General features: G+C 43.5%; 2 protein-coding genes across 6 annotated transcripts; one reads left to right on the forward strand and one right to left on the reverse strand.

The window, feature by feature from the left end:
* Positions 1–590: 590 nt before the first annotated feature.
* Positions 591–10,500, forward strand: LOC127003467 (transmembrane protein 11, mitochondrial-like). Its single transcript, XM_050870193.1, has 4 exons — positions 591–743; positions 1,861–2,078; positions 2,782–2,894; positions 3,204–10,500. The coding sequence occupies exons 1-4, from the start codon at positions 724–726 to the stop codon at positions 3,372–3,374; spliced, it is 522 nt and encodes a 173-aa protein (XP_050726150.1). The 5' UTR covers positions 591–723; the 3' UTR covers positions 3,375–10,500.
* Positions 5,147–27,972, reverse strand: LOC127003461 (mucin-5AC-like). 5 transcript variants are annotated; one of them, XM_050870180.1, is made up of 8 exons: positions 27,197–27,972; positions 22,678–22,804; positions 22,496–22,548; positions 20,994–21,015; positions 17,479–18,761; positions 15,320–16,423; positions 14,441–15,107; positions 5,147–14,247 (listed from the first exon to the last, which is right to left on the reverse strand). In XM_050870180.1, the coding sequence occupies exons 1-8, from the start codon at positions 27,833–27,835 to the stop codon at positions 13,280–13,282; spliced, it is 4,863 nt and encodes a 1,620-aa protein (XP_050726137.1). In that variant the 5' UTR covers positions 27,836–27,972; the 3' UTR covers positions 5,147–13,279. The 5 variants fall into 5 exon arrangements, with proteins under 5 accessions (XP_050726137.1, XP_050726138.1, XP_050726136.1 ...); XM_050870181.1 differs by having other exon boundaries at positions 15,674–16,423; positions 20,910–21,015; XM_050870179.1 differs by having other exon boundaries at positions 20,910–21,015.
* Between the last annotated feature and the right edge of the window lie 17 nt (positions 27,973–27,989).

Here is a 27,989-nt window from a genome sequence, read left to right on the forward strand (position 1 = left end):
TGAGCCAGATGGTAGTTTAACGTTTCTTCTGTAACGTGAATGTAAGAAAACACTCCTGATAACCCGATTATTCTTCTTTTTGGCCTTTTAATATAAGTTTTTCTCGCCGCCATGATGTCTAAGGGGAACAGTGCATATTTAACAAGGCTTTCCTAGGAGTTTGGGGCATTTCCAGGGGTAGTCTTATGAGCCAGATGGTAGTTTAATCTTTCTTCTGTAGCGTGAATGTAAGAAAACACTCCTGAGAATCCGATTATTCTCCTTTAGGGCCTTTGAAGATAAGTTTTTTCGCCGCCATGGTGTCTTGGAGGGAGCAATATATATTTGACAAGGCTTTCCTAGGAGTTCGGGGCATTTCCAGGGGTAGTCTTATGAGCCAGATGATAGTTTAACCTTTCTTCTGTAACGTGAATGTAAGAAAACACTCCTGAAAACCCGATTATTCTCCTTTTTGGCCTTTGAATATAAGTTTTCTCGCCTCCACGGTGTCTAAGGGGAACAGTACATATTTAACAAGGCTTTCCTAGGAGTTCGGGGCATTTCCAGGGGTAGTCTTATAATCCTGATGATAGTTTAACCTTTCTTCTGTAACGTGAATGTAAGAAAACACTCCTGAAAACCCGATTATTCTCCTTTTTGGCCTTTGAAGATAAGTTTTTCTCGCCTCCACGGTGTCTAAGGGGAACAGCGGCCCCCCAACAGCTGATCGTCACAACAATAACAATGTCAGACACCGAGCACAGGTAACCGCATTCTCGCTCCTTTATTTACATTTCCACCTTATTTACCGCATCAGCAAGCCAGCAACGATGATTTAAAGATAGCAGGTCGATGGATACTCTATTTCAAAGAGGTAAAGGTACTAAACAAGGTCTGTGGAGCCTGGTGGACGTGACCTTAGTGTTTGCTTTCCTTGCCAGCCACTCGGTACAAACACCATATTATTCTCTTCCTCGTCCCTGTGTGTGTATTAACGGTGATTTAAAGATAACAGGTCAATTAATGGTCTGTTTGTAAGGGGTAAAGGTACTAAACAAGGTCTGTGGAGCCTGGTGGACGTGACCTTAGTGTTTGCTTTCCTTGCCAGCCACTCGTCACCAACACCATATTATTCTCTTCCTCGTCCCTGTGTGTGTATTAACGGTGATTTAAAGAGAACAGGTCAATTAATGGTCTGTTTGGAAGAGATAAAGGTGGTAAACAAGGTCTGTGGACGTGGCTAGGGAGGTTTCTTTCCTTGCCAGCCACTCGTCACGAAGACCATTATTCAAGTTCCATCTGTTTATATAATTGTGCTGCTCATCCCTGTGTGTGTGTTTACCTTGGGTTAAGATTCGTTTTAGGTCCGTGCCAGTATCTCATTACCTACCTTATGAAACATCAGTATCTCTTCATATATCTTTTCTACAAACCTTCAACATTCATGGAATACGTGGCCTGAGCTACACTCGTGCCGTCCCTGTCTCCTTATCTGTATTAATTTGATTTTTTCTGTAAGATTCTTGTTCTATTTGCCTCCACCACTTCCATTACAGTGTTGTGACAGGCTGTGAGTCTCTCCCATTCTTGGTGGTTGTATATTCTCTCCTCCCTGACGTTCATCCTTCTCATGTCCTCCACACACCATCTCCAGGTCCTCTTTGGTCTTCCAGCTGATCTCCTCAGTCACCCATTTGTTTATTAAAATGATTTGTAGTCCCAGTAAACAATGATAAAGAGCGATAAACAGTTCCAATTTGCATCTACACTAGCCTTTTTTTTCGTATAACTGAAACTTTTCTCCTCATATATTAATTGGTATGACTATTATTTGGGTGCACATCTGGATATTTAATGTTCTTAAGCATTCTTTGTCCCCAGGGAGCTGTGTTCGAAGATCGCCATCATCCGAGAGGTTTACGACAGTGACTCAGCCCATGAGACCTTTGAACTTGAGCTAGAGAGAGCCCTGGAGAGCGGGGTGCCCACCATTGTCATCGAACCAACCACCCTGGGCGACGAGACAGCCAGATGGATCGCTGTCGGAAACTGTCTCCATAAAACGGCTGTCCTCGCAGGGTTTGGCGCAATAGCTTCAGGTTGGATACACACTTGATTGAACTCTATTATATGATTCTCACAAACTAATGCACTTCCAAGTTATTTAAATTGTTTGATATCTAAGTTTAGCTGTGGCCTTATGTGTGTCTTAGGTACAAAGACTTACCATAACCCTTTCACAGAATTAAGATATTACAAACTCAGTCGTGAAAAAATATAAAAGAAAATCAACATGACCAATTTACTACGCCTTCAAAAATGGGTCAGAATAATGATGAAGGGTGTTTTAACTTGCTCTTTTGGTGGGTATGAAATATTGGACTAAAAAATACTCATGATGAAGGAAACAGCACAACAACATAAGTGAAATTTTTAAGCTCTCCCATGGCTTAACTGCACTGCTGAATGACCCTTTGTTCCTAAGACCTCTAATGTATGAAATTGCATGGAAATGTATTGTTTCATGCATTCAGATTTACTCATCTTCCTTTACTTAATACCTTTGTCGCATACTTCTGTTTTATTACGCATTCAGATTAACTCATCTTTCTTTACCTCTATCACATACTTCTTTTCCGTTTTATTACGTATCAGCTTGTTTTTTGAGGAGTGAGGTGGGAGATTCATTACAAACAACAAACACTAAAGCAACTACTCTACTTACCAGGCTAAAAGTAAGGCATGTTTTAAGATGTCCGAGCACCGAGCACTGTTTGAGCTGACATGCTACTCACTTCTCAGGTCTGATCTGGCGTGACACTGCCTATGTGTGTATGCCTCTGGGCACCTTGTCTCTGTTCTGCACCGGTGTCTACACTGCATCATGGCAGTTTGACCCGTGCTGCAAGTACCAGGTGAGGAACAGCTTGCAGTGTTGGTGGCTCACAAGCATTCTAATTCATTGTAAAATTCTTATTAAGTGTGATATTGAAAGTTATTTGCTGAGATATGCTTTTCTGTTGCTAATGATAATAACCCCCAGCAAGTTAAGCTGCTACACACATGACAATAACCATCAGAAAAAAATATATTAAAACTGATTTAGAGTTCAGTCAGTCACGTAGCCATCAACTTGTTTGCCGTGAAATATTTCGTCCTTAATTAAACTTTGGTTATGAAAAATGCATTGAATAAAACTGACAAGATTCTTAATTGTTTGGCAGGTTGAGTACGATTCTGGCCGCTTGTCCCGCCTGCCCCTCCAGTCCCTGTCCTCCGCCTCCCCTGTCGTCCTGGTGAGAAGGGATGACTCCAAAAGAAAATTATTACATAGCTGTATATCTTTAGTTTCCTTTTCTTACTGTATGTGGAGATTTTATCAAGTGTATAAATAGACCTGTTGATTCAGTATTGTTTATGTATTGTTATAACAGTCCGACAGCAACTAAGCAGACTGCAAGAATAATGTGAACCTATGTAAATTCCTCACTAGCATAAGAGGTGTGCTTTGCCTGAAGAAAGTGCAAGATATACGGTGTCGTTACTATTCTTTCATTTTAATTGTAGGAGACGTCTTGATATGTGAGACCAGCTGACTATGGAGCTTCCCTAGTCCTTGCTCGAGTCCATTAAGATGTATCAGTACTGTGCTTAAGGGTGTAAGAGGCAGTCAGGACACAGATGGGAGGCATGGGCATAGAGGAGAGGGCCAGGATGTGTGTGTACAGATGTGGTGTTGCAGATTCCATAATTGGTGATGTGTGTGTGAAACGTGATGAACCAACACTCCCGTCTCAGCGCAGAACAAAGACATGCTCGTGGTGTAAAGGAATTCAGGGTGTGGAAGATACCAGACGCTGCATTTGAGTTTGGTTTTATCCGGGATATTATGACAGAAAGTACACATTTTTCTCAAGTGTGTATCAGTTGTTTTAAATATGTATGCAGTTTTATTAACCAATATTTATTTCACAGTAAAAACAAAAAAATAATAATGTCAGGGAACTTCAAATGTCTAAGTAAGGTACTTGGCAATAATATCTGCCTTCCAAAGTTTGCATTCGTCAGTGGTTCCCAACCCTCTTGTGGGGACGCAAAGGGTTTTCTTGAGGTCGCCAAAGCATCAAATTATTAAAATATAAAGATATACTTGTTGAATAGCCAAATTTGAGGTATTGCCAGTTTATGTCACTACTAAAAACAAGCATTTGCTGAATTATGTGGCATATAAAATATATATCTGGTGTACGTGTGTGTGTGATATGTCATTAGCAGGGTCATGGTCATGCCTGGACGAGGATGACTAGGGTTGCAAGAAAATGTTGGGAGCCAGTGGTACAGATAGCAATGTCATTTGCCTCAAGCACTGAATGAGACAGTATTGGCGAGACAGAGCAGGGACGTTCCAGGGAGAGCATGAGATGTGAGGGGCGGCAGTGTGTACCCGGTGATGCATGACAGTTTTGTAGCTCAAGAGAGGGCCTAAGAAGCAGCAGGACACAGAAGGGGTGAGGGGTCAATAGGACACTAGTTACCGATGAAAGGACACGAGGGAGTGACAGTACCGGCCCTTCAGGAGGTGGTGCCGTTGTGGCCTGCGGGGGGGCGGGGCAGTCCATGATGGCACGGACACATAGCACAATATTTAAGGATAACGAAGACCTCTGTTAATAATGACAAATTCCATGTTAAATTACTTCCCATGAGCAGTACAATGGACCAATTTTTTTTGTATGTAGTGATATTTATAAAGGTGTGACGAGAAGCCTGTTGTGACGAGAAGCCTGTTGGGTGGAGCAGAAGTAGGAAACTCATCAATGTATTTGATTAGTTTAGTCACATCTTGAGTTTGAACATGTATATATTTTTATTTTATAATTATTAAATATTAATCATTTAGTTTACTATCATTATACTTTTGGTGGAATGCATAAACTGAAGCTTTGACTTTTAAGCACATAGATGATAATAAGGGCTTGCCAGCATTGTATTAAGAAAAAGGTAAGAGTGGATGAGTATTGGAGAATGTTGGTAGGGTGTTGGATATAGATAGATAGATAGATAAAGATGTGAGTAATGTTCTGGAAAATAGCAAAGTCCTGCAGGTTGTGGCTTACATAACTAGTTGCAGCAATTGAAAGGAGGCCGATGAAAAAAAAGCAACCTATGTCTTATAACACCTTTATTTTCTTACCAATAGTCATGACTGAAGACAACGCAGATTTGCATAAAATATTTACAATAAATTTTCTACTAGAAATATACCTCAAACTTTGTGACTTTCATATTGACAAGAAAACATAGCAACAGTTTTTATATATATACAAATGTACAAAACACACCAACCTTCCAAAACAGAAGACATATGCACCACAGGTCAGCCCAGGAACATCAGCAATGCAAGTCATGCCACTCGAGTAGAGCTTGTCAGGCCTCTACCCTCATCAGGACAACTCGGGGTGTTGCATTATACAGTGTAAGGGTGCTGGTGATGATTCTTTCTTGCTTCAAAACAAATCAAATACATCAAAAATTTGGTCTTGTACAGTTTTAAATGATGCCCACTCACCTTTGTCAATATTTAAGATTTAACACTGAATTTGCAGCGAAACTCAGTAGTTGACTTACACGATATTTTCACATAAGTACACAGTTCTTCCATCTAACAAGAATTTTATACATGAATACAGTAGTTGATATATGGCTATGAAATTATACTTAAGTGTTGAACTAATGAAAGAGAAATAGAAAGAAAAATGGCTTTACATAAAGAAAAAAGTATTTCCATGAGACTGTTACAACCATTTCACTGACTATTCTTCACTAAATGACTAGTTATGACTAAGCAAGTTGCCCACCTGCTTGCAAGATTTAGTGAGCTCCTGACTCTTTGATTACAGGACGTCTATGTGAGGAAGAGGAAACAAAACAAGACCAGGCTATCACTTAAGTCCATATTCTTAAACGTACCAGGTTCCCATCTCGGCTATTTCCCAAGGCCGCAGAGAAGATTAACCGGGTTTTCACGGGTGACTTTTGCGTTCATGGTGGCGTGTACAACTATCACTGGGATCACCAAACAATCAATGAAAACCCCAGCAACTTCTAAGAGAGGCTTTTCAAACAGGTGAACTGAGGTGCCGATACGTTAAAGAAAACAAGCTTTAGTCCAAACGTTCGCCCTCCACCGCAATCGCTACCGGAGGACGACAAGGAAGAGGAGGAGGATTACGCGGAATTTCCTTAACAACCAACCATGGCGTAACCTCTATAACTAATACAAAACGTTACAATTGTCATGTACAACCCACCTAACACATTGTAACCACTAATTAGGTCCCAGTCGGATAGGTCTAGCTTTGCCTTGTATGATGGTGAAAAAGCTGGCATGAAATATGAAGTACAATGTATAATAGAGGTCGTTGAATTATAACTTTTTTCCAGCCTGTGAATGGATGAACACGCAACACTAAGCCTTCTTTAATACCATAACAAAATATTCTCAGGCACACTAATCCTCAAGATGGTGGATGAGAAAAATGATAGGCCTATGACATTCACGTCTTTACCAATAACTGCATATGAATATTTTACGGTTTATTTTAGTTTTGAGTACTTAGTTTGTTTGTGTTCAAGGCGGTCAGAAAATACTATAAAACAAGACCTTTCTTTACGTTCTGTTGCATCTTCCTGAAATTCACATTAGTACTTGTAATACGGAAATTATTAACTCTATTCGAACACTGGTAATGACATGTAAATTAACTCTACTACCTTGGGGGGCAGAAGAGCAATATATTACAACTCAAGAGACACTGTATTTCAGCTATTTCTTCTTCATCAACTATTTCCTGGTAATGGGGTGTAGCTGTTCATGATCTCATTGACCAAACAATCAAAACACTTTCAGCAAGTTTCATCTGTCAGCCGTCCCGGAGTGCGCTGGAGTGGACAAGGATGAGGTCTGGGTCATGTTCTGTAGACAGGTCATGGAGGTAAGCAGGATACTTCTGTCGGCGCTAAGCTATAACATGTTCACCACCTTGTTGAGTGGGCATCTGAGCCAACACGGTTTTGTACGTATGTGTTCATTATGACCTTAAAAGTATCTTCAGAGCAGATGAAAAGACCATGTTTACATATTATGATAAAGATTTTCATTCATATATAAACAATGGATTACATACATTTCCATGTGATGAGTATGAGCATTCCACATTTTCCTTAAATATAATTCTTCCATCATCTTTTAGGACTCTCCCGGGACTTATACACACATGGTAATGATGGATGAAGGTGCTGCTGAGTGACCCGGCCACAGCGTGTTCTGCCTTCCTCAAGGACCACACCGGAGGGTAAGAACCATTACCATAAAAAAAACTTGAGCACATACATGTATTTGAAGTACAAAATACACACAAGCCATTCTGTAAAATAACTCTTCCCTAAAATATGACTCAAATAACTGCACATTGATAAAGAAGTTTTTTTTAATTGTTGCAGTTATATATATATATATATATATATATATATATATATATATATATATATATATATATATATATATATATATATATATATATATATATATATATATATATATATATATATATATATAGACTGCAAGTGATTAATAACAACCATAATTTGAGTTGCATAAATGGGAGACACCCAATTCTTTATGAAGCATTTCCTCGGCTCCAGAAAGACATAAAAAATAGTAATTATCATTACTTCTAATAACAAGTGTATTCTGCTTCCTCACCGAGCCAGGTTTCACCTGCGGGTCAGCCTCAGACAACGGGTGACACGACCAAGAACACAGACTTGTAGGCGCACAACTGTACAACTTTTACACACACCAGAAAAGAAGAAATCCTAATTTTATAAAGTCTTCTGTCAGTTTCACTGAACTGTTAACAGAGCTGCATGAAGTGTTTTAAAGGTCTACATTATTCAATTGTCCATATTTTGTATTAACACGAAAATATCAGTAACCCTAGAGTAAGGCAAAGACATGTGCTAACTTTATTTACTGTAGAGATCAGCTGCCGTGCTGCACCTGCCTGCTGCTGCTGCTGCTGCGTCACACACATGAATGTGCTGCATACATGTGTGTGTGTGTGTGTGTGTGTGTGTGTGATATATATATATATATATATATATATATATATATATATATATATATATATATATATATATATATATATATATATAAAGCATGAGTGCATAATTTGTGGTCTTTTGCGCCAATTTCCATTACCATGAAGGCCGTATAAATCAGGTCAGTGATGAACTGTGCTGCAGAGAATGAACACTACTCCAATAGAGGGAAAACTTTTCAATGGATTACAAAGTCATATAATCATACTCTAACTTATCAAGCAGTGTGTGTGTGTGTTATATAGTTTGTAAGGAGGTTCTGTATCAATGACACTGCTCAACCTCATGATGCATCCTTCCCACATGACATGGGAGAGCACACTGTTTCAATGTCATACAGGGGTGAAAGTAAGCCGGTACGCAGTGGTACGCCGTACCGGTAAGAGATATACAGCCGTCTACAGCCAGTACGCAGGGGTACGCTTCTGAAGACAACTTTCACCCCTGGCTACCTACCAGGCGATAGGATTTGTTTGTAAACATGAAACGCTCGTATTACAAAGTATCTCATTATATTTGGTGAATTTCTAGCGGATTTGGATACCCAATCTTGCACATTTTTGTCTGTCAGAGTTGACAGCACTGCCTGAGTGGCTCACGTTCTCAGTTTCTCACGGGTTCTGGACGAGACGAGTGGCGGCCAGTGTCGCGTGCACAGGGTACGCTGTACCAGGAAGAGATATACAGCCGTCTACAGCCGGTACGCAGGGGTACGCTTTTGAAGACACAGTAGCTGCAAGAATCTAATTTTACTTTCACCCCTGATGTCATACACAAGTATGATTATTAAATAAAAATTTATAATTTTGTTACTTTAAAGGTACATTTTCCTACTAGAAATGTTTGCTTTAAGAAGCAGAGATATTTAAAGGGAGTCCTTTTTCTCTATATCAAGCCAAACTTAACAAGGCTTGTGTGCTTCAACCTAAGTAACCCAGCGCCGGCCATGTTTTCAACAAGTTACACTTCTCACCTCACACGACTCATACTAAAATAGTACATGGAATACATGTGATATCTCTCTTATCACAATCATCAGGCTACCTAGACTAATATACTGTATATATATATTTTTTGAAAATGTTACAGCACTTTAGTATTCAGAATTATCAACTCAATGTATACACCCAAATGCTTCAAATTTAGTCTGGCAAATTATCGCTATAAATGAAATGCAATTTCTATTAAACTACAAGTGAAGATATGCTGCTTTTATGAATTAACTTTCCTCAATGAACCGAGATTAAAAATTAAGTTACGTGCCTCTGCTGCCACGACACACAGCACTTATCTACAAAGGAGTCAGGTGTTTGATATTTGGGAAGTCATGGGCAGCAGCCACTTGGAGGCAGGCACCTTACATACAGCCAAATGCATGTGGCAATTTTCCCTTCATGATTGGTAACCTTCTTCCCGTGCTTTTCATATCGGCACAATTGCTATAGTTTAGGGACACTTACGGTCTCTTACGGACCCTTTGATATGTAATATATATTGACAGAAGTCAAAACCAGAGAATATCAATGGTGAAAATTGTCTTGATTGGACCCCACATTCAAGCAGCATTCAGGAAAACTCAGGGTGTGTACACAACAAAAACTTGAGAGGGCAGAATGTTATCTTTCATTTTAATAAAACCTAGGATTACTTATATCCACATTGTACGACTTCTAGCGCCTATCCTTACGACTTAATATCTTTTAGGGGAAAGGTAAGATTCCTGATCCAGTAAGTCTCCACACCAACAGGCAATGATTGCCGGAAGTGGTCACCGGTGGACACGCGGCCAACTCACAAAGAAGTTTTACTCACATGATACACACTGTTGAGAAACGGCAAGATTCTCCAGCGGCACAGTAAGGTGGAGCTACCCGGCTTATTTCAGAGGTTGCTGCCCACTGAAGTTGGTGAAAGCTGCACGTGCGAAACACTCGTTAATTATTTTGTCAAGTCGATACTTCTCATAAAACCTCTTTATAAGCAGTCCGATCACCATTTTCACTCTATTGTAGCTAAAGAAATCATTGCAAAGACAAGTAAAGATAATTAGCACTTAGCATAAGAGTCAGAGCTGTAACAGCAATCAAAAAATTATCTCAGTTCCTTCACAGATCCATACTGGATTTGGAAACCAATGGCCAAATAATTGAGTGAGCCAGAAAGACTGGCCTTTCAGATCCTCCACAGCCTCCTTGCTTCTTTATGTGCTGCGTGAGTGTGCGAGAGAATATACGTATATCATGGCCATGCAGACCAGTGGAGCTGATGAGTTCCACAGCCTTGGATCATCTCTCAGTCCATGACATGCTTAGGTCATGTTTCTTCCTCCTTCCTCGACTCAGGAATTCAGTCTCTTAAGTCCACACTAGACTGACAGTTTTCAACCACATCCTTGGGATGTTCTAATAGTGGGGTAGCAATTACTGACTACAATCACGTGATATCATGAGTACAATGCACTTCCTGCCACCACAAAGGGAAATTTAATAATAATTATCCTTTTGGTGCTGACACAGAGCTGCTGTCACCCAAAACACAAATGTGGTGTCAAGTTCCTTCAGGAACATCCTCTTATCTTTTAGTTCTTCCTCCAATAAAAAACAGATAACATTCTGGCATTAATCTCATAGAAATTTTGCAAGAAACTTCAAGCTGAGTTTACAGTGCCAATTCCTGAGGTTGCACATGCTCCACAAAAGCCAGTAAGCTGGCACTGGCAGTGCTGCTGCCTTCAGGTGCCCACTTTGTCTCCCTGTTCTGTTACTTGCTCTACAAACCTGAACCTAAAATTGCATGAAAATTTTAGAAATACTCCACAAATCTTGTGGGTGTCACATTTCTCCCATTTTATCTGGGAGTTGCTTGGATGAAAATTGCAAAATTGGTGATCGGACCATATAACAAAACATATTCAAACAAATATAATGGAATTTACAAACAAACTTTAACAATATTAATTTCAAACCAGACTAAGTGAACACAAACTACAGAAGAATATGCAAATTATGATCTACTGAGGAAATATATGATTGAAGCAACATAAGAAAAAAAATATATATCAATATAACAACAAAATGACTGCTACAGTGATACAGGCAGAAATGTCAAGTTTAGCTCAGCCACCGAGGACACAACTAAACCTAAGTAACCCGGCAGAAAGCTGAGGCAACTTTGAATCTCAAGTCGGTGAACAAGGTAATTTTTTTTTCTTTTTTTCTATAAAATTAGTATTTGACCAAATTTTACTGAAAGGCTTGTTAGAACACACAAGAAATGGATTTGCACTTTGAAGGCTGCATTCACAGATCCATCGTCTGAGTGAAAACTGAAGATCTGTTCCTAGCACGGAGAGTGACGCGCCCAGCTAGCCAAGCCTGGCACAAAGACTCCTTCGCGTTACGACTCACTCTAGGTGATAAACTAAGGAAGATAGTAGATAATATACTCTAGTATATATCACTATATCACTGAATATCAATAAAACTAAACTAGCGTCAGGAGACCCGCGCTAGGCAATTACTGCACACTATGCCATCATCATACTTTTTTTTTGTTGTTTTTTTACATACAACTAATATTCTTAAGTCAATAATATCTTGTGATGTATTTGATACAATTTCAACTTCCTTAAAATTTTCAGTTATCACATTCCTTACAGAATATGCAGAGTTTAAGCAAATATCCGATCTTCTCAAAATAATACCAAAATAAAGAACAAAATTATCTCAATACTTTTGGCAGAAAAAATAAAACAAATGTTGGCACCGTACTAAGTGACTGTAAGGCATAAGAACTCTACAGGAGCCTTCCTTTCAATAAACTATAAAACCTTAACAATACTCTTAAGCATCAATGACTTAACAAAGGAGGAAAAAGGAGCACCATATCAAAATAAAATATAAATATGACTGGGTAATAAGTGACTTAGAAAATATTATGGCCTCATACAACACTTGCATCAGGTAATATGAGCTCTCAATCATCTGGACCCTGTTTCATAGAAGACATGGGAGGTGCAGCGGGGCCAGACATGTTCAGACGGAGCCAGACATGTTCATGCATGCGTCCCCGCCCTCCAAGCGCTCCAGCGTGAAGTATTATGGCGGACTGACCCTCACAACAGCTGGTGGCTATGTCTGCTGCAGCCACATGTGCAAAATAGCATAACTGTGTAAATGACAGATTCCGAGCAGCTAATTAAAATATTTCATTCGGTTACTTAAAGTTTCCATCTTTAAGCTTTGAAATTTTAAAACTACCACAAGCAACTGTCAGACAAGTAAGCTGCACATCATTGATATTATAATTCTGCTTTGTTTTTGTCACATATCAACTCTTTTTTATTGCAGTGATTGCATGACGGTGTAAGGGAGACGCCCAGAGCATGAAGTACAGTAACCAACACTGGAATGCACAGGTGGAGGTGTAAGGAATATCAGTGTCCTGCAACATTTTACATAGGCAGAAAAATATATCTAATGGTAACTATATTCATTGTAAAGCCCTGAAGGATGACTGTAATCTATATCACATGACCAAATGCATTTATATGATTAATAATGACATTTTCAGCTGCTAAGACACTCACTGCCAGCTCTCCCGTCGGCTTCAGGCTTTGGTAGCAGCAGCAACTCTTTGACTTCCGGTAGCACCATCCAGAAAAATACTAAGCCTCTGCTAAACTGAAGACTCACTGGCCTTATCACAAATTCTTCTTTGGCCTCTTCAATACTCATAGTTCTACTTCAACTTATCACAAGTTATGAGTCATTTTAAGAAATGCTGAACACTTTCTTAAAACACCTAAGGAGAAACATCAGCAGGAAAAGGAGTATTTCCGTGTTTAAAAATAAATCCCATAAAACAACGAGATGTAAAAAGTCAACTGCTCACCGTGACGAATGATCAATTTAACGCTTCCTCAATCTTTGCTAGGAAACTCTCATACGGTATGGAATTTCAGCTACTGATAAAAGCTCAAATAATAGGCCACAATATAAATACTTTCACATTTGTAAACAATTATTGATTACTAACTCACAAGCAGCAGCCTCCGAGTTCACCTTCCCCTCACTAGCGGTCCCTACCTGCTGCTGGGATTGGATATATACTTTATTGCACCACATAATTTTTGTACTCAAGACCTGGCAGCCTTTGGTAAGTTGCACATCTCTTCAATGTTTGCCTCCTTACACTCAGCACCATGATGCCCAACCTGCCCACAGTTGTAACATGATTTCTTGGCACCAGCGGACGGATTAGGGGTCGGGGGCAGGTTGTGGGGGTAGTGAGTGTAGGGCATGCCGGCTGCCAGCCCCAGGCCGGGTGTGGGCGTTCCAATGCCAGCTGGTGTGCCACATGCAGAGCTTGGGCCACCCCCACCCTGAGTGGTACCCCCCAAAATAGAATACTGGCTACTGTAAACAAAATCGGGATTTATTCCGCTACCCATATTAGGGAATGGAAAATTGGGTGGCATGGGAGGCGAGACAAAGCCATTAGTGAGAGAACTGTGTGTTGGCACGAATCCAAAAGAAGGAAACACTGGAACCATGTGGTAACTTGCGCAGGGGTTGCCGGGCGGGACCTGGACCGTGGGGGCCGAGGCCACACTGGGGACGGGCGCATGGGACACCGGGGGCTGGGGACCGTCTGTGTGGGAAGCAGTCGTGTGGGGCGAGCCGCCATTACGCCCATGATTGTTTCCCGGCAGAGAGCAGGGGACCGACATGCCTTCCGGGGACCTCACGCAGCAGTGTGGGTCGGGCGGTGCCAGAGGCAGCGCTCCGGGGGCCGGTGGCGTGGTTTCTCTGCTGGACTTATCATTGTTTAGTGGTAGAGGGTTCCTGGGGGGTATTACTGGTCCTTGGTTGGGTAAGGGGGGCCCTGGGTACCTCATTCCCCCCCCGTGATGGTAGCCAAAGTAGCTCAGCTGGTGGTAGGGGATGCCACGGTGGCGGGGGAGGTTGGCCTGCGGTGGGAACAGGACCGGGGGAGGAGGAGGGTGGAAGGGAGGTGGAGTGCCTTCCTCACTCGCTCCAGACCCGAGCATCCCCAAGGGCTCTCCGGCCTCGCACATCTCCGCTCCATCGCCGTGAGCCTTGCCTGAGAAAAATAAACAAATAAATAAGTAAACTTTAGTGTTGGTGCTTGTACTTCGAAAGGTATTTTCAAACTTACGGAAAAAGAAAAATTGCTACACTTGCATATGGTTATCATGAGTGGTCTGTATTTCTGTACCTCACTGCAGCAGTTGTTTATTACATGCAGTTATAAAGGCAAAGCAAAGCATCCTCACCTCTCTTATCTGGAAGGTTGTCCCGGGTGTGGTCAGGGCTGGGGGTCTGGGGGGGAGAGGAGTACTGAGACGAGGAGGGAGAAGAGTCAGAAGACCGCGGGGAAACCTTCACTTGACTCTGCCCCCGAAACATTCCCTTGTTCACACGGGCACTGCCACTACTGCTGCTACTGCTGCTGCTACTGCTGCTGCTGCTCCCTCCTCTACTGCTGGTGACGGAGGACACTGGGACGCCGTGGGGAGGCGGCGCACTCTTGAGGTGAGCCATGGGCCCCATTTGTGGAACATGGGAGATGTAGTAAGACCTGTGGGGCTGCTGGACACCGTACGGCCCTGGGGGACCATAGGCATGGGAGCCCCCGGGCGCCCCAAGCACTGAGTACAGGTATGTCGGGTAGTGACCTCCGTGGGGCACCATGGGGACCAGCCCTCCATTGCTAGGGGGAGGAGGAACACCAATGCTGCTGGAGGAGGTATACACTGGCATGTTCCCGGCAGAGGTGTACACCGGCACTGCCACACTCCCTCCGGCCGAGGAGTGGGGAGGGTTGGCTGTCGGGGGAGCAGTGTAGCCTGCTGCCACGTTCATGGACGAAGGTGCAGCGTTTATGGTGCTGCTAACAATGGGCAAGCTCTTCCCACCCGGACCACTGCTGCTGTAATACACCTGAAACACATACAAATTGGTGAGTTGACTTCATTGAACACATCAAGGTTTCCCATGACATAACAGTACAGTCAAACTCAGAGTCCACCCCAACACTCTGCAAGAATATAAGCAGTGTATTACCTCACAAAGCACAAGTATAAGGACGGTCAATACTCATACCAAGCCCCCTATGGTGGACCCCCAAAACAAGGCGACACACAAGTTCTAACCTGCTGACTCCCATTATTAATAGCAATGCCAGAGCTGGTGCTAGGAGTGGATGGCTCCTGTGAGGGGGTGCGCGGAGGGACACACAGTGAAGGGGGTGACGTTCTGTGTTGGCTTGGCGGCGGCTGCGAACTTATGGGGTGCTGAGGAAGGCCGGTGGTGGGTGGGGGAGGGGTGGTCTTGATGGCATAGGGTGGAGGGGGGGTGTTAATGTAATGGTAGATTGGAGCTTGAGGTGCCGCCACGGAGGGGAGCACAACAGGCCTAGTTTGAGAGGCAACAGAGACAGAGACAGAGTGTGGCCCATGACTGCTGACTGTGGTACTGGGTGGCGAAGTGCTCTCAACAACACTTACAGAGGAAACGGGTGGTGGAGGTGGGGGCGGTTGCTGTGTGGAAACTGTCGGGGCCTTCTGACTGGATGAGATGGTGAAAGAATGGCACTGTGTTGGGTTCACAGTGGAGGCAATGTTGGCAGAGGCTGTGGAAGTGATTACGACAGCAAGGGATGTAACCACGGTGCTGTTTGTTATTATGGCGGAGGTGGTGGAACTGGTTGAGGCTGGGATGGGGATGGTTGTAGTGGTTGGGAGGTTGGTTATGGTTGTGGTGATCGTGGGAGCATTATTAGAAACAGAAGTGGTTGAGACTAAGCTAGACTGAGTCCCTTGCATTAAAGCCAGAGACCCAGTTGGTAAGTTATTAGTACCAGTTTGTGTACCACCAGACTCCTTACTAATGAGGATACTGGGTGAACTTCTAGCTTTTTGGGATGCGTTTTGAGAAGTTTCCGATATGATGGCACCTCCAGTCTTGCCTTGGTGTGAAGTTGTACTGAGCTGTTGGCCCTGTGAGCAATTTTGAGAAGTATTGAGAGAGTGAGCAGTGGTTGAGGGGACAGGATGATTGTTTGAGGGGGCGTGGGATGGGCTGAAAGACCCATGAGGTGAGGAGCACTGGTGGGGCATGATGACTGAGTGGTTAGTGAAGCCGTTGGGGATGTGGTTGCAGGAGCTCTCTATGGTAGCCAAGACACGTCGCAGCTTGGACAGAGCACCCCGAGTAAGCCCCAACTCTAGGATTTCTCGGTCTGTCATCCTTTTTAGCTGAAATGGAAAAGTAGGCATTTGTATCCACTTTTCAATGACTCATGCAAAACGGTGAACTGCAAAAGCGGAGTTAAAGGTTAATCAATCAATGCCGACAGAGGAAAGTGCAGAAGTAAAAATCAGCCTTCGACTTAGACTTCAGGTTTATGAGAATGATTTGAGTGAAAATATTTCCCAGCAAGTATTATGAGCATTTTTTCTTCATTCCACGAGTATGTAGTGGACTATAGTCTATCGATTTTAACTTGAGCTCCTGGGCGCGACTCAGGGATTCCCCACGAGACCGCGATGGTGCTACATCACTCCATTACTCTCCTCAGAGGGTCCCTACCTCTCTCTCTCTCTCTTCTGCATGGCTTTGCAGGGCGCGAGAGTGAGATCTAATTGAGGTGTCCATTGTGGCGTAACGCAGAATGGTGCGGCCTGGCGCCTGTTGTCAAGGCCCATCTGTTGGCAACGTCGCATGACCACGTTGCCAAGTGATTTGGAAGGTTTACCGAGTCGTTGTCTTTCCCTCTAATCCCAAGCCATTCATAACACCATGCAGTCGTATTATGAATGCATTTATGTTCTTAGGTATTCCATAAATAGATAACGTACAGGCTAACAGTGAGACAGATTGCCATGCGCAGGTCATTGCTAGATCTGCAAACAATGGGGGTTTCCGCGGGCCAGGCCACAGGGCTCAAGTTAGAGTTGATGGACTACAGTGTACAATGTGACAAAGGTACGCAGACACTGGATGTGGAAATATAGGTGTCCAACCCCAAAACACCTTCCTAGGCATAGAGTGAATGAGGGATTGTGTTCAGGGTAATGAACTGAACTGCCCTTAAACTGGACTTGGTATGGTATGGGTTTGGACAAGGGGGAACTATCCAAAAATTATATCATTTCACAACAGCATTTTTTTTTTTTTTTTACAGAAAACAGCGCATGGGGAAGAAAGAAAAAAAAAAATGCTGGGAAATATGATACTCAGAAACATGTATTTAAAATCTAGTAATCTGTAGTGTGAAAGTCTACTACTAATTTAATATCTTTAGACTCACCTTATCAACTGGGAGGCTTGCTAACTGCTGGTAATACTTGTTTAGTCTCTCATGCTTTATGTACTCTTGATTTAAGCAGTTATTATTATTAACTGGACATTTTTCCAAAGTGGATGGGTTTATAGAATTGGAACCAACGATGGACGACAGTGGTCGGACACTGGAATTAGCGCTAATGGTGTGGGTGTTTTTGTCTTGGCTCACTCCATGGACGACAACAGGCGGCGATGTGTTTCTGGTGGTGGTGGAGACTGTGGTAGAGGCAGCTGCAGTGGTGGTGGCGGTGGTAGAGGTGGGGGTGGTGGCAGCTGCAGTGGTGGTGGTTGTTGGGGTGGCTATAGTGGTGGAGACAGTGGCAGAAGTAGTGGAGGTGGTAACAGTGCTCCCTAAGTTACTAACAATAGCTGCCTTGTTGATGGGAGAAAGTGCTGCCACGGAGTTCCTGCAAGGTGTAGCTGTGTTTGGCGGGGGACAAGGACTCTGATTACACTGTTTTACGTTACTTTTGGTATTGGAAACCGTGGGAGCTGCAGATGTGGATACAGTGGAGGCGGAAGAAGAGGGGGTGGAGGGGGATAGAGTATTGGGTGTCGGGTGACTTCCTGACCACCGAGAGATGCTGCCCTTGGTGTGGCTGCCGTTGTTAGCTGCTGCATGTGACGTCTGAGTTGTCCCACGTATGGAGGTAGGGCTGTTCTGTGGGGTCTGGGCTCCAAGGGCTGGTTCACTGTCCCCAGATGAACCAGTTGGTAATCTAGACCGGGAAGCCGAGCGGTCTGATTGTCTGTGGGGCTTAACACCCGAGGATGGCGGCTTTCCCCTATGCGCAGCCCCAGCGTGAGTGCCTGTGTGGGGCCCGGTTGAAGGGGTGACACGGACAGGGGACTTGTGACCGGATTGGGGGCTTGAGTGAGACGTGCCCAGTCCAGGGTTGGTGGGCACTGTGGTTGAGGCGGTGACAGTCAAGGGGAAGCTTGCCGCCGTTGTGGTGGTGGTGGTGGTGGTTGTGGTGGTAGGGCGGGACATGGGGGAGGATGCGCGACTAGGACTGAGTGACTGCTGGGGAGAGACGTAGGGAGAAGACTGAGGGGAGCTGAGGGGAGAGATGGATGTCGGGGGTCCGTTCTGAACCAACCCGTTGTGTGGGCCGTCCTCGCTGCTGGACCCCTCGGAGTTAGAACCCTTCCCGTCTGGCGCACACCCGGCCACATTACCAACCATTTGTGGGTACTGGTAGTAGTGGAGGTTGCCATGGTTGTACGGGTAGCTCGGAGTCAGGGCAACTGAAACGGAATGCAAAATATTACATTGCAACAGTGATCATGGATTCCTCTAAAGATGCTACACACACGCCAACAAGAAGTGACATAAACATTTAGTCTCTGCGCAATGCTGGGGTTACACTCTGAGAAACACCCTGCGAGTTAAAATGATTAAGAATTAAGTTTATTTGCATTAACAGAAATTCAATCAATCTATCAATGGGGGCATACGCCAGGGGATGCGTCGCCTCACCCACCCTATGACGCCAAGCCCGGGGATCCCTCCGGGCAAGTCTCCATGCAGGCCCCTTTCCCATCCCGAGTACCTCCTGGCAGGATCTATCGACACTCAAGCCACGAACTCTGTGGGCATCCCCTTGGCCTCCTCCACTCAGGATTGTCTCTTACAGAGACAACCCGATGAGCAGGATCAGCTTCCGGAAAACGCGTCATGTGCCCGTACAGACGGAGTTGTCGTTGACGGACTATGCAGGTAATATATGTCGAATCAGTCTCACGGAGTAGTCGCCGGTTTGACACAAAGTCATTCCAGCGATATCCCATGATTCTGGGTAGACTCTTATTACCAAAGGCATCAATCCGCCTCTCCAAGTTCCCATTTAGTGTCCATGTCTCACAGCCATAGCGTAAGACAGGGAGGACAAAGGACTTGAAGATCCAGATCTTTGTCCTTCTGCACAGGTATCGACAACGCCATATACTCGTGTTGAGCGAGTCCATAACACCGTGGGCCAGACCAATCCGCCGTAAGACTTCCTGGCCAGACTCACCGTTGTTATGAACTACTCTACCAAGATACGTGACACTTTCTGAGATCTCAACATCCTCGCCACACGCATGTAAAGACTGTACTGTGTCATCCAGCAAGCCTCTTATTAACACCTGTACCTTGGTCTGGGCCCAGGAGACCTGAAGTCCCAAGGGCTTCGCCTCCTTGTGCAGTGCCTCGAGAGCCATCACCAAAACCTCCAGCGACTCTGCCAGGATTACTGCATCATCAGCAAAAACAAGGTCAGTGACCCTGGTATTGCCAATGGACGCTCCGCAATGACTCTGCTCCACAACTCTGCCCAGTACCCAGTCCATACAAGTGTTGAAAAGTGATGGGGCAAGGACACAGCCCTGCCTCACTCCCGCATTCACGGGAAAGAAGCTGGACAAGTCCCCCCCACACTTCACAGCACTCTCTGTCCCAGAATACTGGCCAGTCAGCAGACCAATAGTCCTCGCAGGAATCCCACGGAGTTGCAAAAGATCCCAGAGTACCTCACGATGCACTGAATCAAACACCTTCTTGAGATCGACATAGGCTGCAAGCATCCCTTGTCAAAACTCACGTCGGCGCTCCACAGAACAGAACAGAACAGAAATTAATCCTATATAATTAATCAAACATAAATTGCAGTGGTTGTGACTTATTTGATGCCTTCTTGTGAGGTGATATAGCATTATAATGGCAATAAAATAGAGAAAGCAATGTAACATACCCTCAGCTAACTGCATTAGTTCAGCCAAGACCCTTGTGGATAAATGAAGGACACAGATAATACCAAAAGAATTCTTACAACCCTCTCAGTCACAGATTGAAAAAGTCTCATCAGTGATCTGCACACACAACCTGCATAGTATTTCACAGCCAGGTTGGACCTCATGAACTTACAGTGCAGTAGCCATGTCAAGCCACAGTCACACTAGCCACTCATACTGATGGGCTGTCCACCAAGGGGTAGTGGTTACACTGCAGAGAGGATCATTGTTGCCACTCCAATTTTTAATAGTAGTACCAAACTGAACCTGTGAAGCGTGCCAGATGAGAGCAAAGCGGACCAGAGTAATCAAAGCACATGGAAGGGCTTTCACACCAGAATCACAACTAGCACACAACGGACTTGATCGGCACGTTGATCTGAGACGTGATGGCAGCAAACATCACCAGGCAACAGGAAGTTTTCAGCTCAAATGTATTCTTATGGTACCACCATCATATGTGCCGTCTGAAGTTGACCGAAATGTCATTATGCAGCCCATGTCTGTGCGTGCATGTATATAAGTCTACACACACACACACACACGCACACACACACAAAGCCAAGGTCAAGGTCAAGTCTCTGCATACTGACACTGTTTCTGCTTGAGGGTGTTACTCACCTAATCTCTGCTGTTCAAATATTGAATTATAGATAATTGTGGTAGACACAGTGACACCCTCATTGTACTGCTCACTGGACTCACCGCTGCCACTGCTACAAGCATCCTGGAACAAGAAACGAGGGATAAAAAGAGTGCAGACAAGAGGATTATAGAGCAAGGAACCATTTCCAAGATAAGCCTCCACGCTAATACTGCGATAATCTACTTCAGTTACCATTCAGTATCTGTTTCTAGGTACAAAGCCTCAAGAGCCGCCCTCAGGAACCTGTTATCAGAGGGGACACTTGATAGTGCACCATTATCTTATCCCTTCACAGTGAGTTGACAATTTTATTTGCATCCAATGACAGCTTGTACCACCTGCCTTGAGATATTTATGTGATTATATTATTAGGTGATTTTTAATTTGGAAACTCTTCAAGTGAACTCTTTTCATCCCTTCCAAGATGCTGTATTTACATCTGAGGGTCATTTAGGGATGCTTTGAATAATGACACCTGGCTAAGCCTTTTTTTTAAGATATACAAAAAGTATAGCTGATGAGTATATTAACATAAAATTAACTTTAACTTTGGTAAAATTAAATGTTCATATCAATATATCAAAGTTCTTCAATCCAAAGTTTGAGAATCACTACTCGACAACCATCATGATCAAGGTGTTTCTGGCAGCTTCAATCCTGATAAACATGTATTTATGGCAAAGGAAGATGACTCCTCTCAAGCTCCCCAAATACTATAAGAACTGGTTGCTTGTTAAAGACTTGCTTGAGGAAGATTGTAAAACTTGTGCAAATACATTAAAAAGGTCTCAGCAAATACATTAGGAAGAAAATGCAAATCTGTTAAATCTCAAAATGTAGCTATGAAAAACAATGCATGTGTTTTACCAGCAGTGCAATTACAAAGGAACTACATCAAGTGATATTTAGTTAGCTGTGTGTGTGTGTGTGTGTGTGTGTGTGTGTGTGTGTGTGTGTGTGTGTTTACCTATTTGTGGTTTACATGGCCTGAACTTAACTCAGATTGTCCCGTCTACTTGTCAATATTTGTCCAAGTGTGTGTGTGTGTGTGTGTGTGTGTGTGTGTGTGTGTGTTTACCTATTTGTGGTTTACATGGCCTGAACTTAACTCAGATTGTTCCGTCTACTTGTCAATATTTGTCCAAGTGTGTGTGTGTGTGTGTGTGTGTGTGTGTGTGTGTGTGTGTGTGTGTGTGTGTGTGTGTGTGTGTGTGTGTTGTGGGGGGTGGGTGGGGGGGGTGTAAACAAAGCAGAGCAGACTACTCGCAGCATTGGAAGCCATACACAAGCAAGAAGGAAAGGACTTCAAGGACGGATAAGAATGCATGACAGGAAAACCTCTTACCGCCGAGAAGCTTTGCAACACATATCTATAGTCCACTGACATCAAATCACTGGCCAGAACACCTTTTAAATCACCCGGCAAACTGATAAAAGATAAGAACAAGACACGGCGTAGCAGACAAAAATCATGCTTGACAATACCCATAAGCTACAAGACATAAACTGTTTAACGAGCATTTTGAAGATAAGATTACAGGCAAGTTATTACAAGACTGACCTGACTCCCTCCACCTTCTCCTGCAGTCTGAGAAGTCCCCAGCCCACCAACACCTGGAGAAAAATAGGTAAGGTTCAGATCAAACCACATTAACACCCAGATGACAGAGCTGCTCAACATCATAATGCTGACATGTGCTGAAGATATCCCAAAGAGGCGAGTGAGCTAGGAGATAAGCTTACTTTTCTGCAAGCTCTGTGCATGCGGGTGGTACTGGAGCTGGGAGGCAGGCGTCGGCAGGAGCGTGCAGCCCTCCAGCAGGGTGTCCGCCTCTGGCTCCGTTCCAACACTTAGCCCGCTGTCACACCCCTGAAAGGCAGAAATCAAAATAGTACAGCATTCTAAATTTCCTGCACACAATAGTTTACTTTCAGTGTGGTTATGGGAGTCAAAATAGTACCATACAGCATTCCAAATATCTGGTACACAATAGTTTACTTTTGATGTGGTTATAGGAATCAAAATAGTACAACATTACAAATATCCTGCACACAATAGTTTACTTTTGATGTGGTTATGGGAATCAATATATAACACCATTTCAAACATCTGGTACACAATATTCTACTTTCAATGCATGGTTGAAATTATGTTGTTTAAGCCACAACCTGAAATACCACACTTACCAGACTAACACAAGTATATTCAAATATTCATTCTTTCCCCGCAACATCCAAGAGTGGAATCATCACCCATCTCATGTAGTTAATAGTCCCACTCTTGACACATTTAGGAATAGGATCATCAATCATTAATTCATTATCTCCTTAATCCTGCCCCTTCACCATGTCCCAATACCTTTCCTCATCCTAACCCTTATCCTAATCCTGTCCTCTTGAATCCCCCTCATATCATGCCACCCAAGAGTGGCCCTCTGCAGATCCCCTAGAAATGACACCCAATGACATTACTTATATACCTTGGTATATATCTAAACCACCTGCTGTACACAATATGAGGAATCAAAACAGTGCAGCATTCCAAACATCCAGTACATAACAGTTTACTTTTAATACAAGTTTAGAGTGTGTGATATTTAACTTTTAATACATGTTCATAGTTATCTTGTTTAAGGTCACATGGACTCACACCCAATGACATTATGTATATTTATCTGCGCCACCTGTTGTACACATGGCCATCGTCACTAGGTCATCAGGTAAAGCTCTGCCAGAACAGCTGTCAAGTGTCCCTCACACAACAGGCATGTGATGAAAAACTGACCAAGTGAGGGATGCTTGTGTTTGTACATGTGTGGTGTGACGCAACGCTCTGGGTCATGGTGGGGATTATATGAGGTACCCCGGGGAGCAAAGAGGTGAAAGTTAAAAAGTTAACCCCTTGAATGCGGATTTCCTACCAGAAGACATCACCAAGCTTCAGGAATGGAACAAAAAGTTGCTGCTACAATTCAATAAAGAAAAATGTAGTCATGCATCTTGGGAGGGGATATCCAGCAAACCAATACCACATGGTAAACACGCCACTATCCACCACTGAGGCAGAGAAAGACCTGGGAGTATATGTTACCAAGCTACCAGTGAAAGCCAAATCTGTGGCAATTGCAGTGGACGGATTAATGAGCAAACAGTTATGAGCAGCCAAAGAAAATAAATAAGAAACTGGCTACAAAGATAACAGGACACTCAGAAAATTATCAGGAAATGAGTCCGAGATATTTAGATTCTGACGAGACATATGAACAAATGGCTAACGTTTTTTAATTCATGATAATATTACGTGCTCTGAGACTCTGTGATTAAATGCATTTAAGACTGTAGAGAATGGCACCAGTATTAATATTACCATTGTATGAAGAATAATATGAATAATGAAGAAGATTGATGGATTGAGTTGTAGGATCATGGTGCCGCAATTGTATAAAGAAGAAAATTTTGATGGGGATTAGTAGTGAAAATCCTCTAACCCAACCTATCCAACCCAAACATTCCAGCTGCTTCTCATGGAAAGTGAATTATTATTATTATTATTATTATTATTATTATTATTATTATTATTACTATTATTGATATTATCCATAAAGAGCATCAAGGAAAATAAAAAAATGAAGCTTCCTGTCTGTCTACTAAAATTGCTTTCAACATACAGTATTTCTGATGCAAACAAGTGACCTGTGTCTCCATGACTGGGAAAGAGAAGCTGGTAAACCTCATTCCCTCTCTTTGCCCCATAAAAAAATGTATATAAAAAAGTTGCAGACCTTTGTAACTGGACTGCGCCTGCTCTGAATCCAGCAAAAAACTTGACAGGTTCAGGTGTGTGTGTGTGTGTGTGTGTGTGCGCATGTGTGTGTTAGATATTGAATGATATGTACCAAGCAGGTGTCTTGAGTGAGTCATCTTTTTACCATTACTTTTTGCTCCTCAGACCATACCAGTTTATCAAGGAGGAGAAAGTTCCTAAAAATAGCTGCCATAAGTGTTGTACCCTGAAAACATTTACCTCAGAATATCGCGACAGAGCAAGGCATCTGATTATATGAGGATAAATTATACTACTGTCACAATAAAATACATGCACACCCAAGGCCAAGCAAGAAAAATGAGAAAAAATCACCCCTCACACAAACCATTTCATAATATATTTCAAAGTATTTGTGATCAGATTATATATCATCTATTTTGGGAGTTTATATCATGGCACAAATCTGGCCCATCGCTGCTACACGGTAAAGCCACAAATTTGGCCCATCACTGCTACTGGGTTAAGACTTATGATAGGGTATTATCTAATATATGCATTTAAAGGTAGGAGATTTAAGTAACAAGTTCTTGATGATACTCTACAGTAGTACCCAAATAGTAACTAGTTCAATTTAAAATGTTCTAGAAGAGTAAACATGAAAAATGAAATGACAAGGATGTGGTAATTATCTCATGTTTGTGTGGGAGATACACCATAAAACCTTCTAAAAACCTGAAGACAGTATAATATAGCTAAGGGAAGCATCTGTATTTTGTGAAGCACTGTCAAGCAGATGGGTATTTTGCATGATGGTAATGTTCTATTTTCAAACATTTCCGGTAGCCTTTCCTGTGGCATTGGAAGGTGTGTGTGTGTGTGTGTGTGTGTGTGTGTGTGTGTGTGTGTGTGTGTGTGTGTGTGTGTGTGTGTGTGGGTTGTAAAGGTCAAGAGTAGCAGTCTTCATGGTGGTGGGAGTAAGACTCCCCCAACACTCACACAGGGGGCTCACAAGGAGGAAATGGGAACAGGAAAACTGGTGAATAAATGGTTATGTGGATATCTTTAAGGAGGAGTAACACAACTATCAGGTGGGAAAAAAAAAAAAAAAAAAAAAAAAAAAAATCAAAAGGAGGAAATGGCAACAAGATATCTAACAGTAATGGTGAAAGAATTAAATAGTTATATGGAAATTTTTTAGAAGGAGTACTGGGTGTTTCAGGGGAAAGTAAAACAACTAATAGATGAGAAAAAATCGCAAGGAGGAAATAGCAACCAACTTACTAACTAACAGCAATGGTGAATATATAGTTATGTGAAATCTAAGGAGTATTGGGTGTTTCAGAGGAAAGTATATAACACAATTATTAGGTGAAAAAAAAAAAAAAAAAATCAGGAGGAAATGGCAACAGGGAATCTAACAGTAGTGGCGAAGTTATGTGGAAATCTATATGAATTAGTATTGGGTGTTTCAGTGGAGAGTAACAGGTAAGTATCAGGTAAGAGTAAGAGGAAAGTATCAGGTAAAAATGCAGTGAAAGTTAAAAATAGTTAACGAGTCAGCAATCCCAGAATTCAGCTGAAGTAGAATGCAAGAGAACATGTTTTAACAGGAGGGAAGAATATAATGATGTTCTATTTTCATACATTTGGGGGACAGAGAGGAAGCTTCATTTTCTTATTTTTCCTTGATGCTCTTTCATGGATCTCAGTAAAATTAATAAATGGTAATAATAATATTGATAATAATAATTCACTTTTCATGACAAGCAGCTGAAATGTTTGGGTAGGATAGGTTAGGTTAGAAATGTATAGATAGTGGGGGAGATAGGCCTACCACAATTATAGCAACACTCAGGCCAGGCTAGGAAAGTAAATACTAATGAGGATGTGTTTGAGAAGTAATGGTACTGTACTCTGCCATCACCAACTAATAATTTAATGGTGATTTTCCTTGTAGCAAATTAAGAGTATCAGCTAATTAGTTCTTCAGCATTCAGGCCAAATGTTCTGAATCACAAGCTTTGATATTCTCCAATGTGTCAATCACTAAGCAACGTCTGCCTTATCAGTGTTGCTATTAATGAATACCTGCACTGTTATCTCCATTGCCGAGTTCAATTGTTCAACTATGAAGAGAAATGCTCCCATGATAACCTGGCATTCAAACTAATCAGCACATTAGGTGGTACATTTACATTCCACTCTCATACAACCTTGAAGACTACATGTACGCGTTTTGTTCCTGTATTCTGCCAAGGATGAAGCACACAGCCACTTGCACAACCCCCACCCCCACCACCCGTCCTGCCCTCCCACCCGTCCTTGAGGCATGGGGCGTGGCCTTGGGTGAGGGCCCTGACCGCCACCCCGCCCCACCCCGCTCGGGGAGGTCACTCATCCGGCCCCGGGGGGCGGCGAGGCCATTGACACAGGCCAGGTGTCAGGAGCCTCTCCCCAAAGGCCGCCGCCCCGCCCCGGCACGCGCCCGCGACCCACCTCGGCGGCGGCGGGGCAGCCCGGGAAGGAGTCCATGAGGCGGGCGTCCAGGTCGCGGCGCTGGTCCAGCTGCCCCTCCAGCCTGCTGGCCTGCCCGTACAGCTCGGCGATGACCCGCTTCTGCTCGAAGGTGAAGGCCGGGTGGTGCAGGACCATGGTGTAGATGAGCAGCAGCTCCTTGATGTGGTTCACGTCGGCGAGGGGCGGGTCCTGCGGGGGCGCCTCCGCCAGGGCCTGGTACAGGAGGGAGGAACACGTATGGTTCCTGGCGCTGAGGAGGGCAATGTACACTATCAGGTTGCTGCGCGTCCTTTCGTCCAACAAATTAGACAGTCGCTCTATTTCCTGCGTGTTATTGGCCTTGCTTTCGGCTTCCCTGAGGTCGTGGAAGTCCCTTTTGCCGAGGTCTTCCACACACGTGCTGATGAACCTGAGCTCCATGGGCAGACACATGTTGAGCAGGCCACACAGCAGCTCCAGGCGGCGGTGCGGCTCACTGTCCCTGAACCACAGCCACACCTCGGCCTGGCACACCATGCTGTCGCCCTCGCCAAGGCCCGTCACTCGGCAGCCCGGCGCCCCGCACGGTCCAGCAGCGGCACGGAACACTCCTCGCTCACACACTTCATCTTGCTGCATAAGTCGCCATTTGCACCCCAAGGGAAAGGTTCCAGCACTGCGCCGGCCACACGCAGCACGCTCTCCGGAAAACTCCAAAACTTTCCACCACACTCTTATCAAGTATAAACGCCGGTCAAAAAAATATTCCCAACTTATACTGGAATGCTGCAAA

The sequence above is a fragment of the Eriocheir sinensis genome, chromosome 25 (genome assembly GCF_024679095.1).
Source record: "Eriocheir sinensis breed Jianghai 21 chromosome 25, ASM2467909v1, whole genome shotgun sequence".
NCBI classification, from domain to species: Eukaryota; Metazoa; Arthropoda; class Malacostraca; order Decapoda; family Varunidae; genus Eriocheir; species Eriocheir sinensis.

What these genes read in the sequence shown, in the direction of transcription:
- LOC127003461 (XM_050870179.1), bottom strand. Translation starts at nt 27,835, where the DNA reads ATGCAGCAAGATGAAGTGTGTGAGCGAGGAGTGTTCCGTGCCGCTGCT. An exon ending in TGCACAGAGCTTGCAGAAAA is followed by an intron (nt 22,549 to 22,677) that starts GTAAGCTTATCT and finishes ATTTTTCTCCAG; the next exon opens with GTGTTGGTGGGCTGGGGACT. An exon ending in CAACCTTCCAGATAAGAGAG is followed by an intron (nt 14,248 to 14,440) that starts GTGAGGATGCTT and finishes TATTTTTCTCAG; the next exon opens with GCAAGGCTCACGGCGATGGA.
- LOC127003467 (XM_050870193.1), top strand. Translation starts at nt 724, where the DNA reads ATGTCAGACACCGAGCACAG. An exon ending in ATGTCAGACACCGAGCACAG is followed by an intron (nt 744 to 1,860) that starts GTAACCGCATTC and finishes CTTTGTCCCCAG; the next exon opens with GGAGCTGTGTTCGAAGATCG. An exon ending in ACCCGTGCTGCAAGTACCAG is followed by an intron (nt 2,895 to 3,203) that starts GTGAGGAACAGC and finishes ATTGTTTGGCAG; the next exon opens with GTTGAGTACGATTCTGGCCG.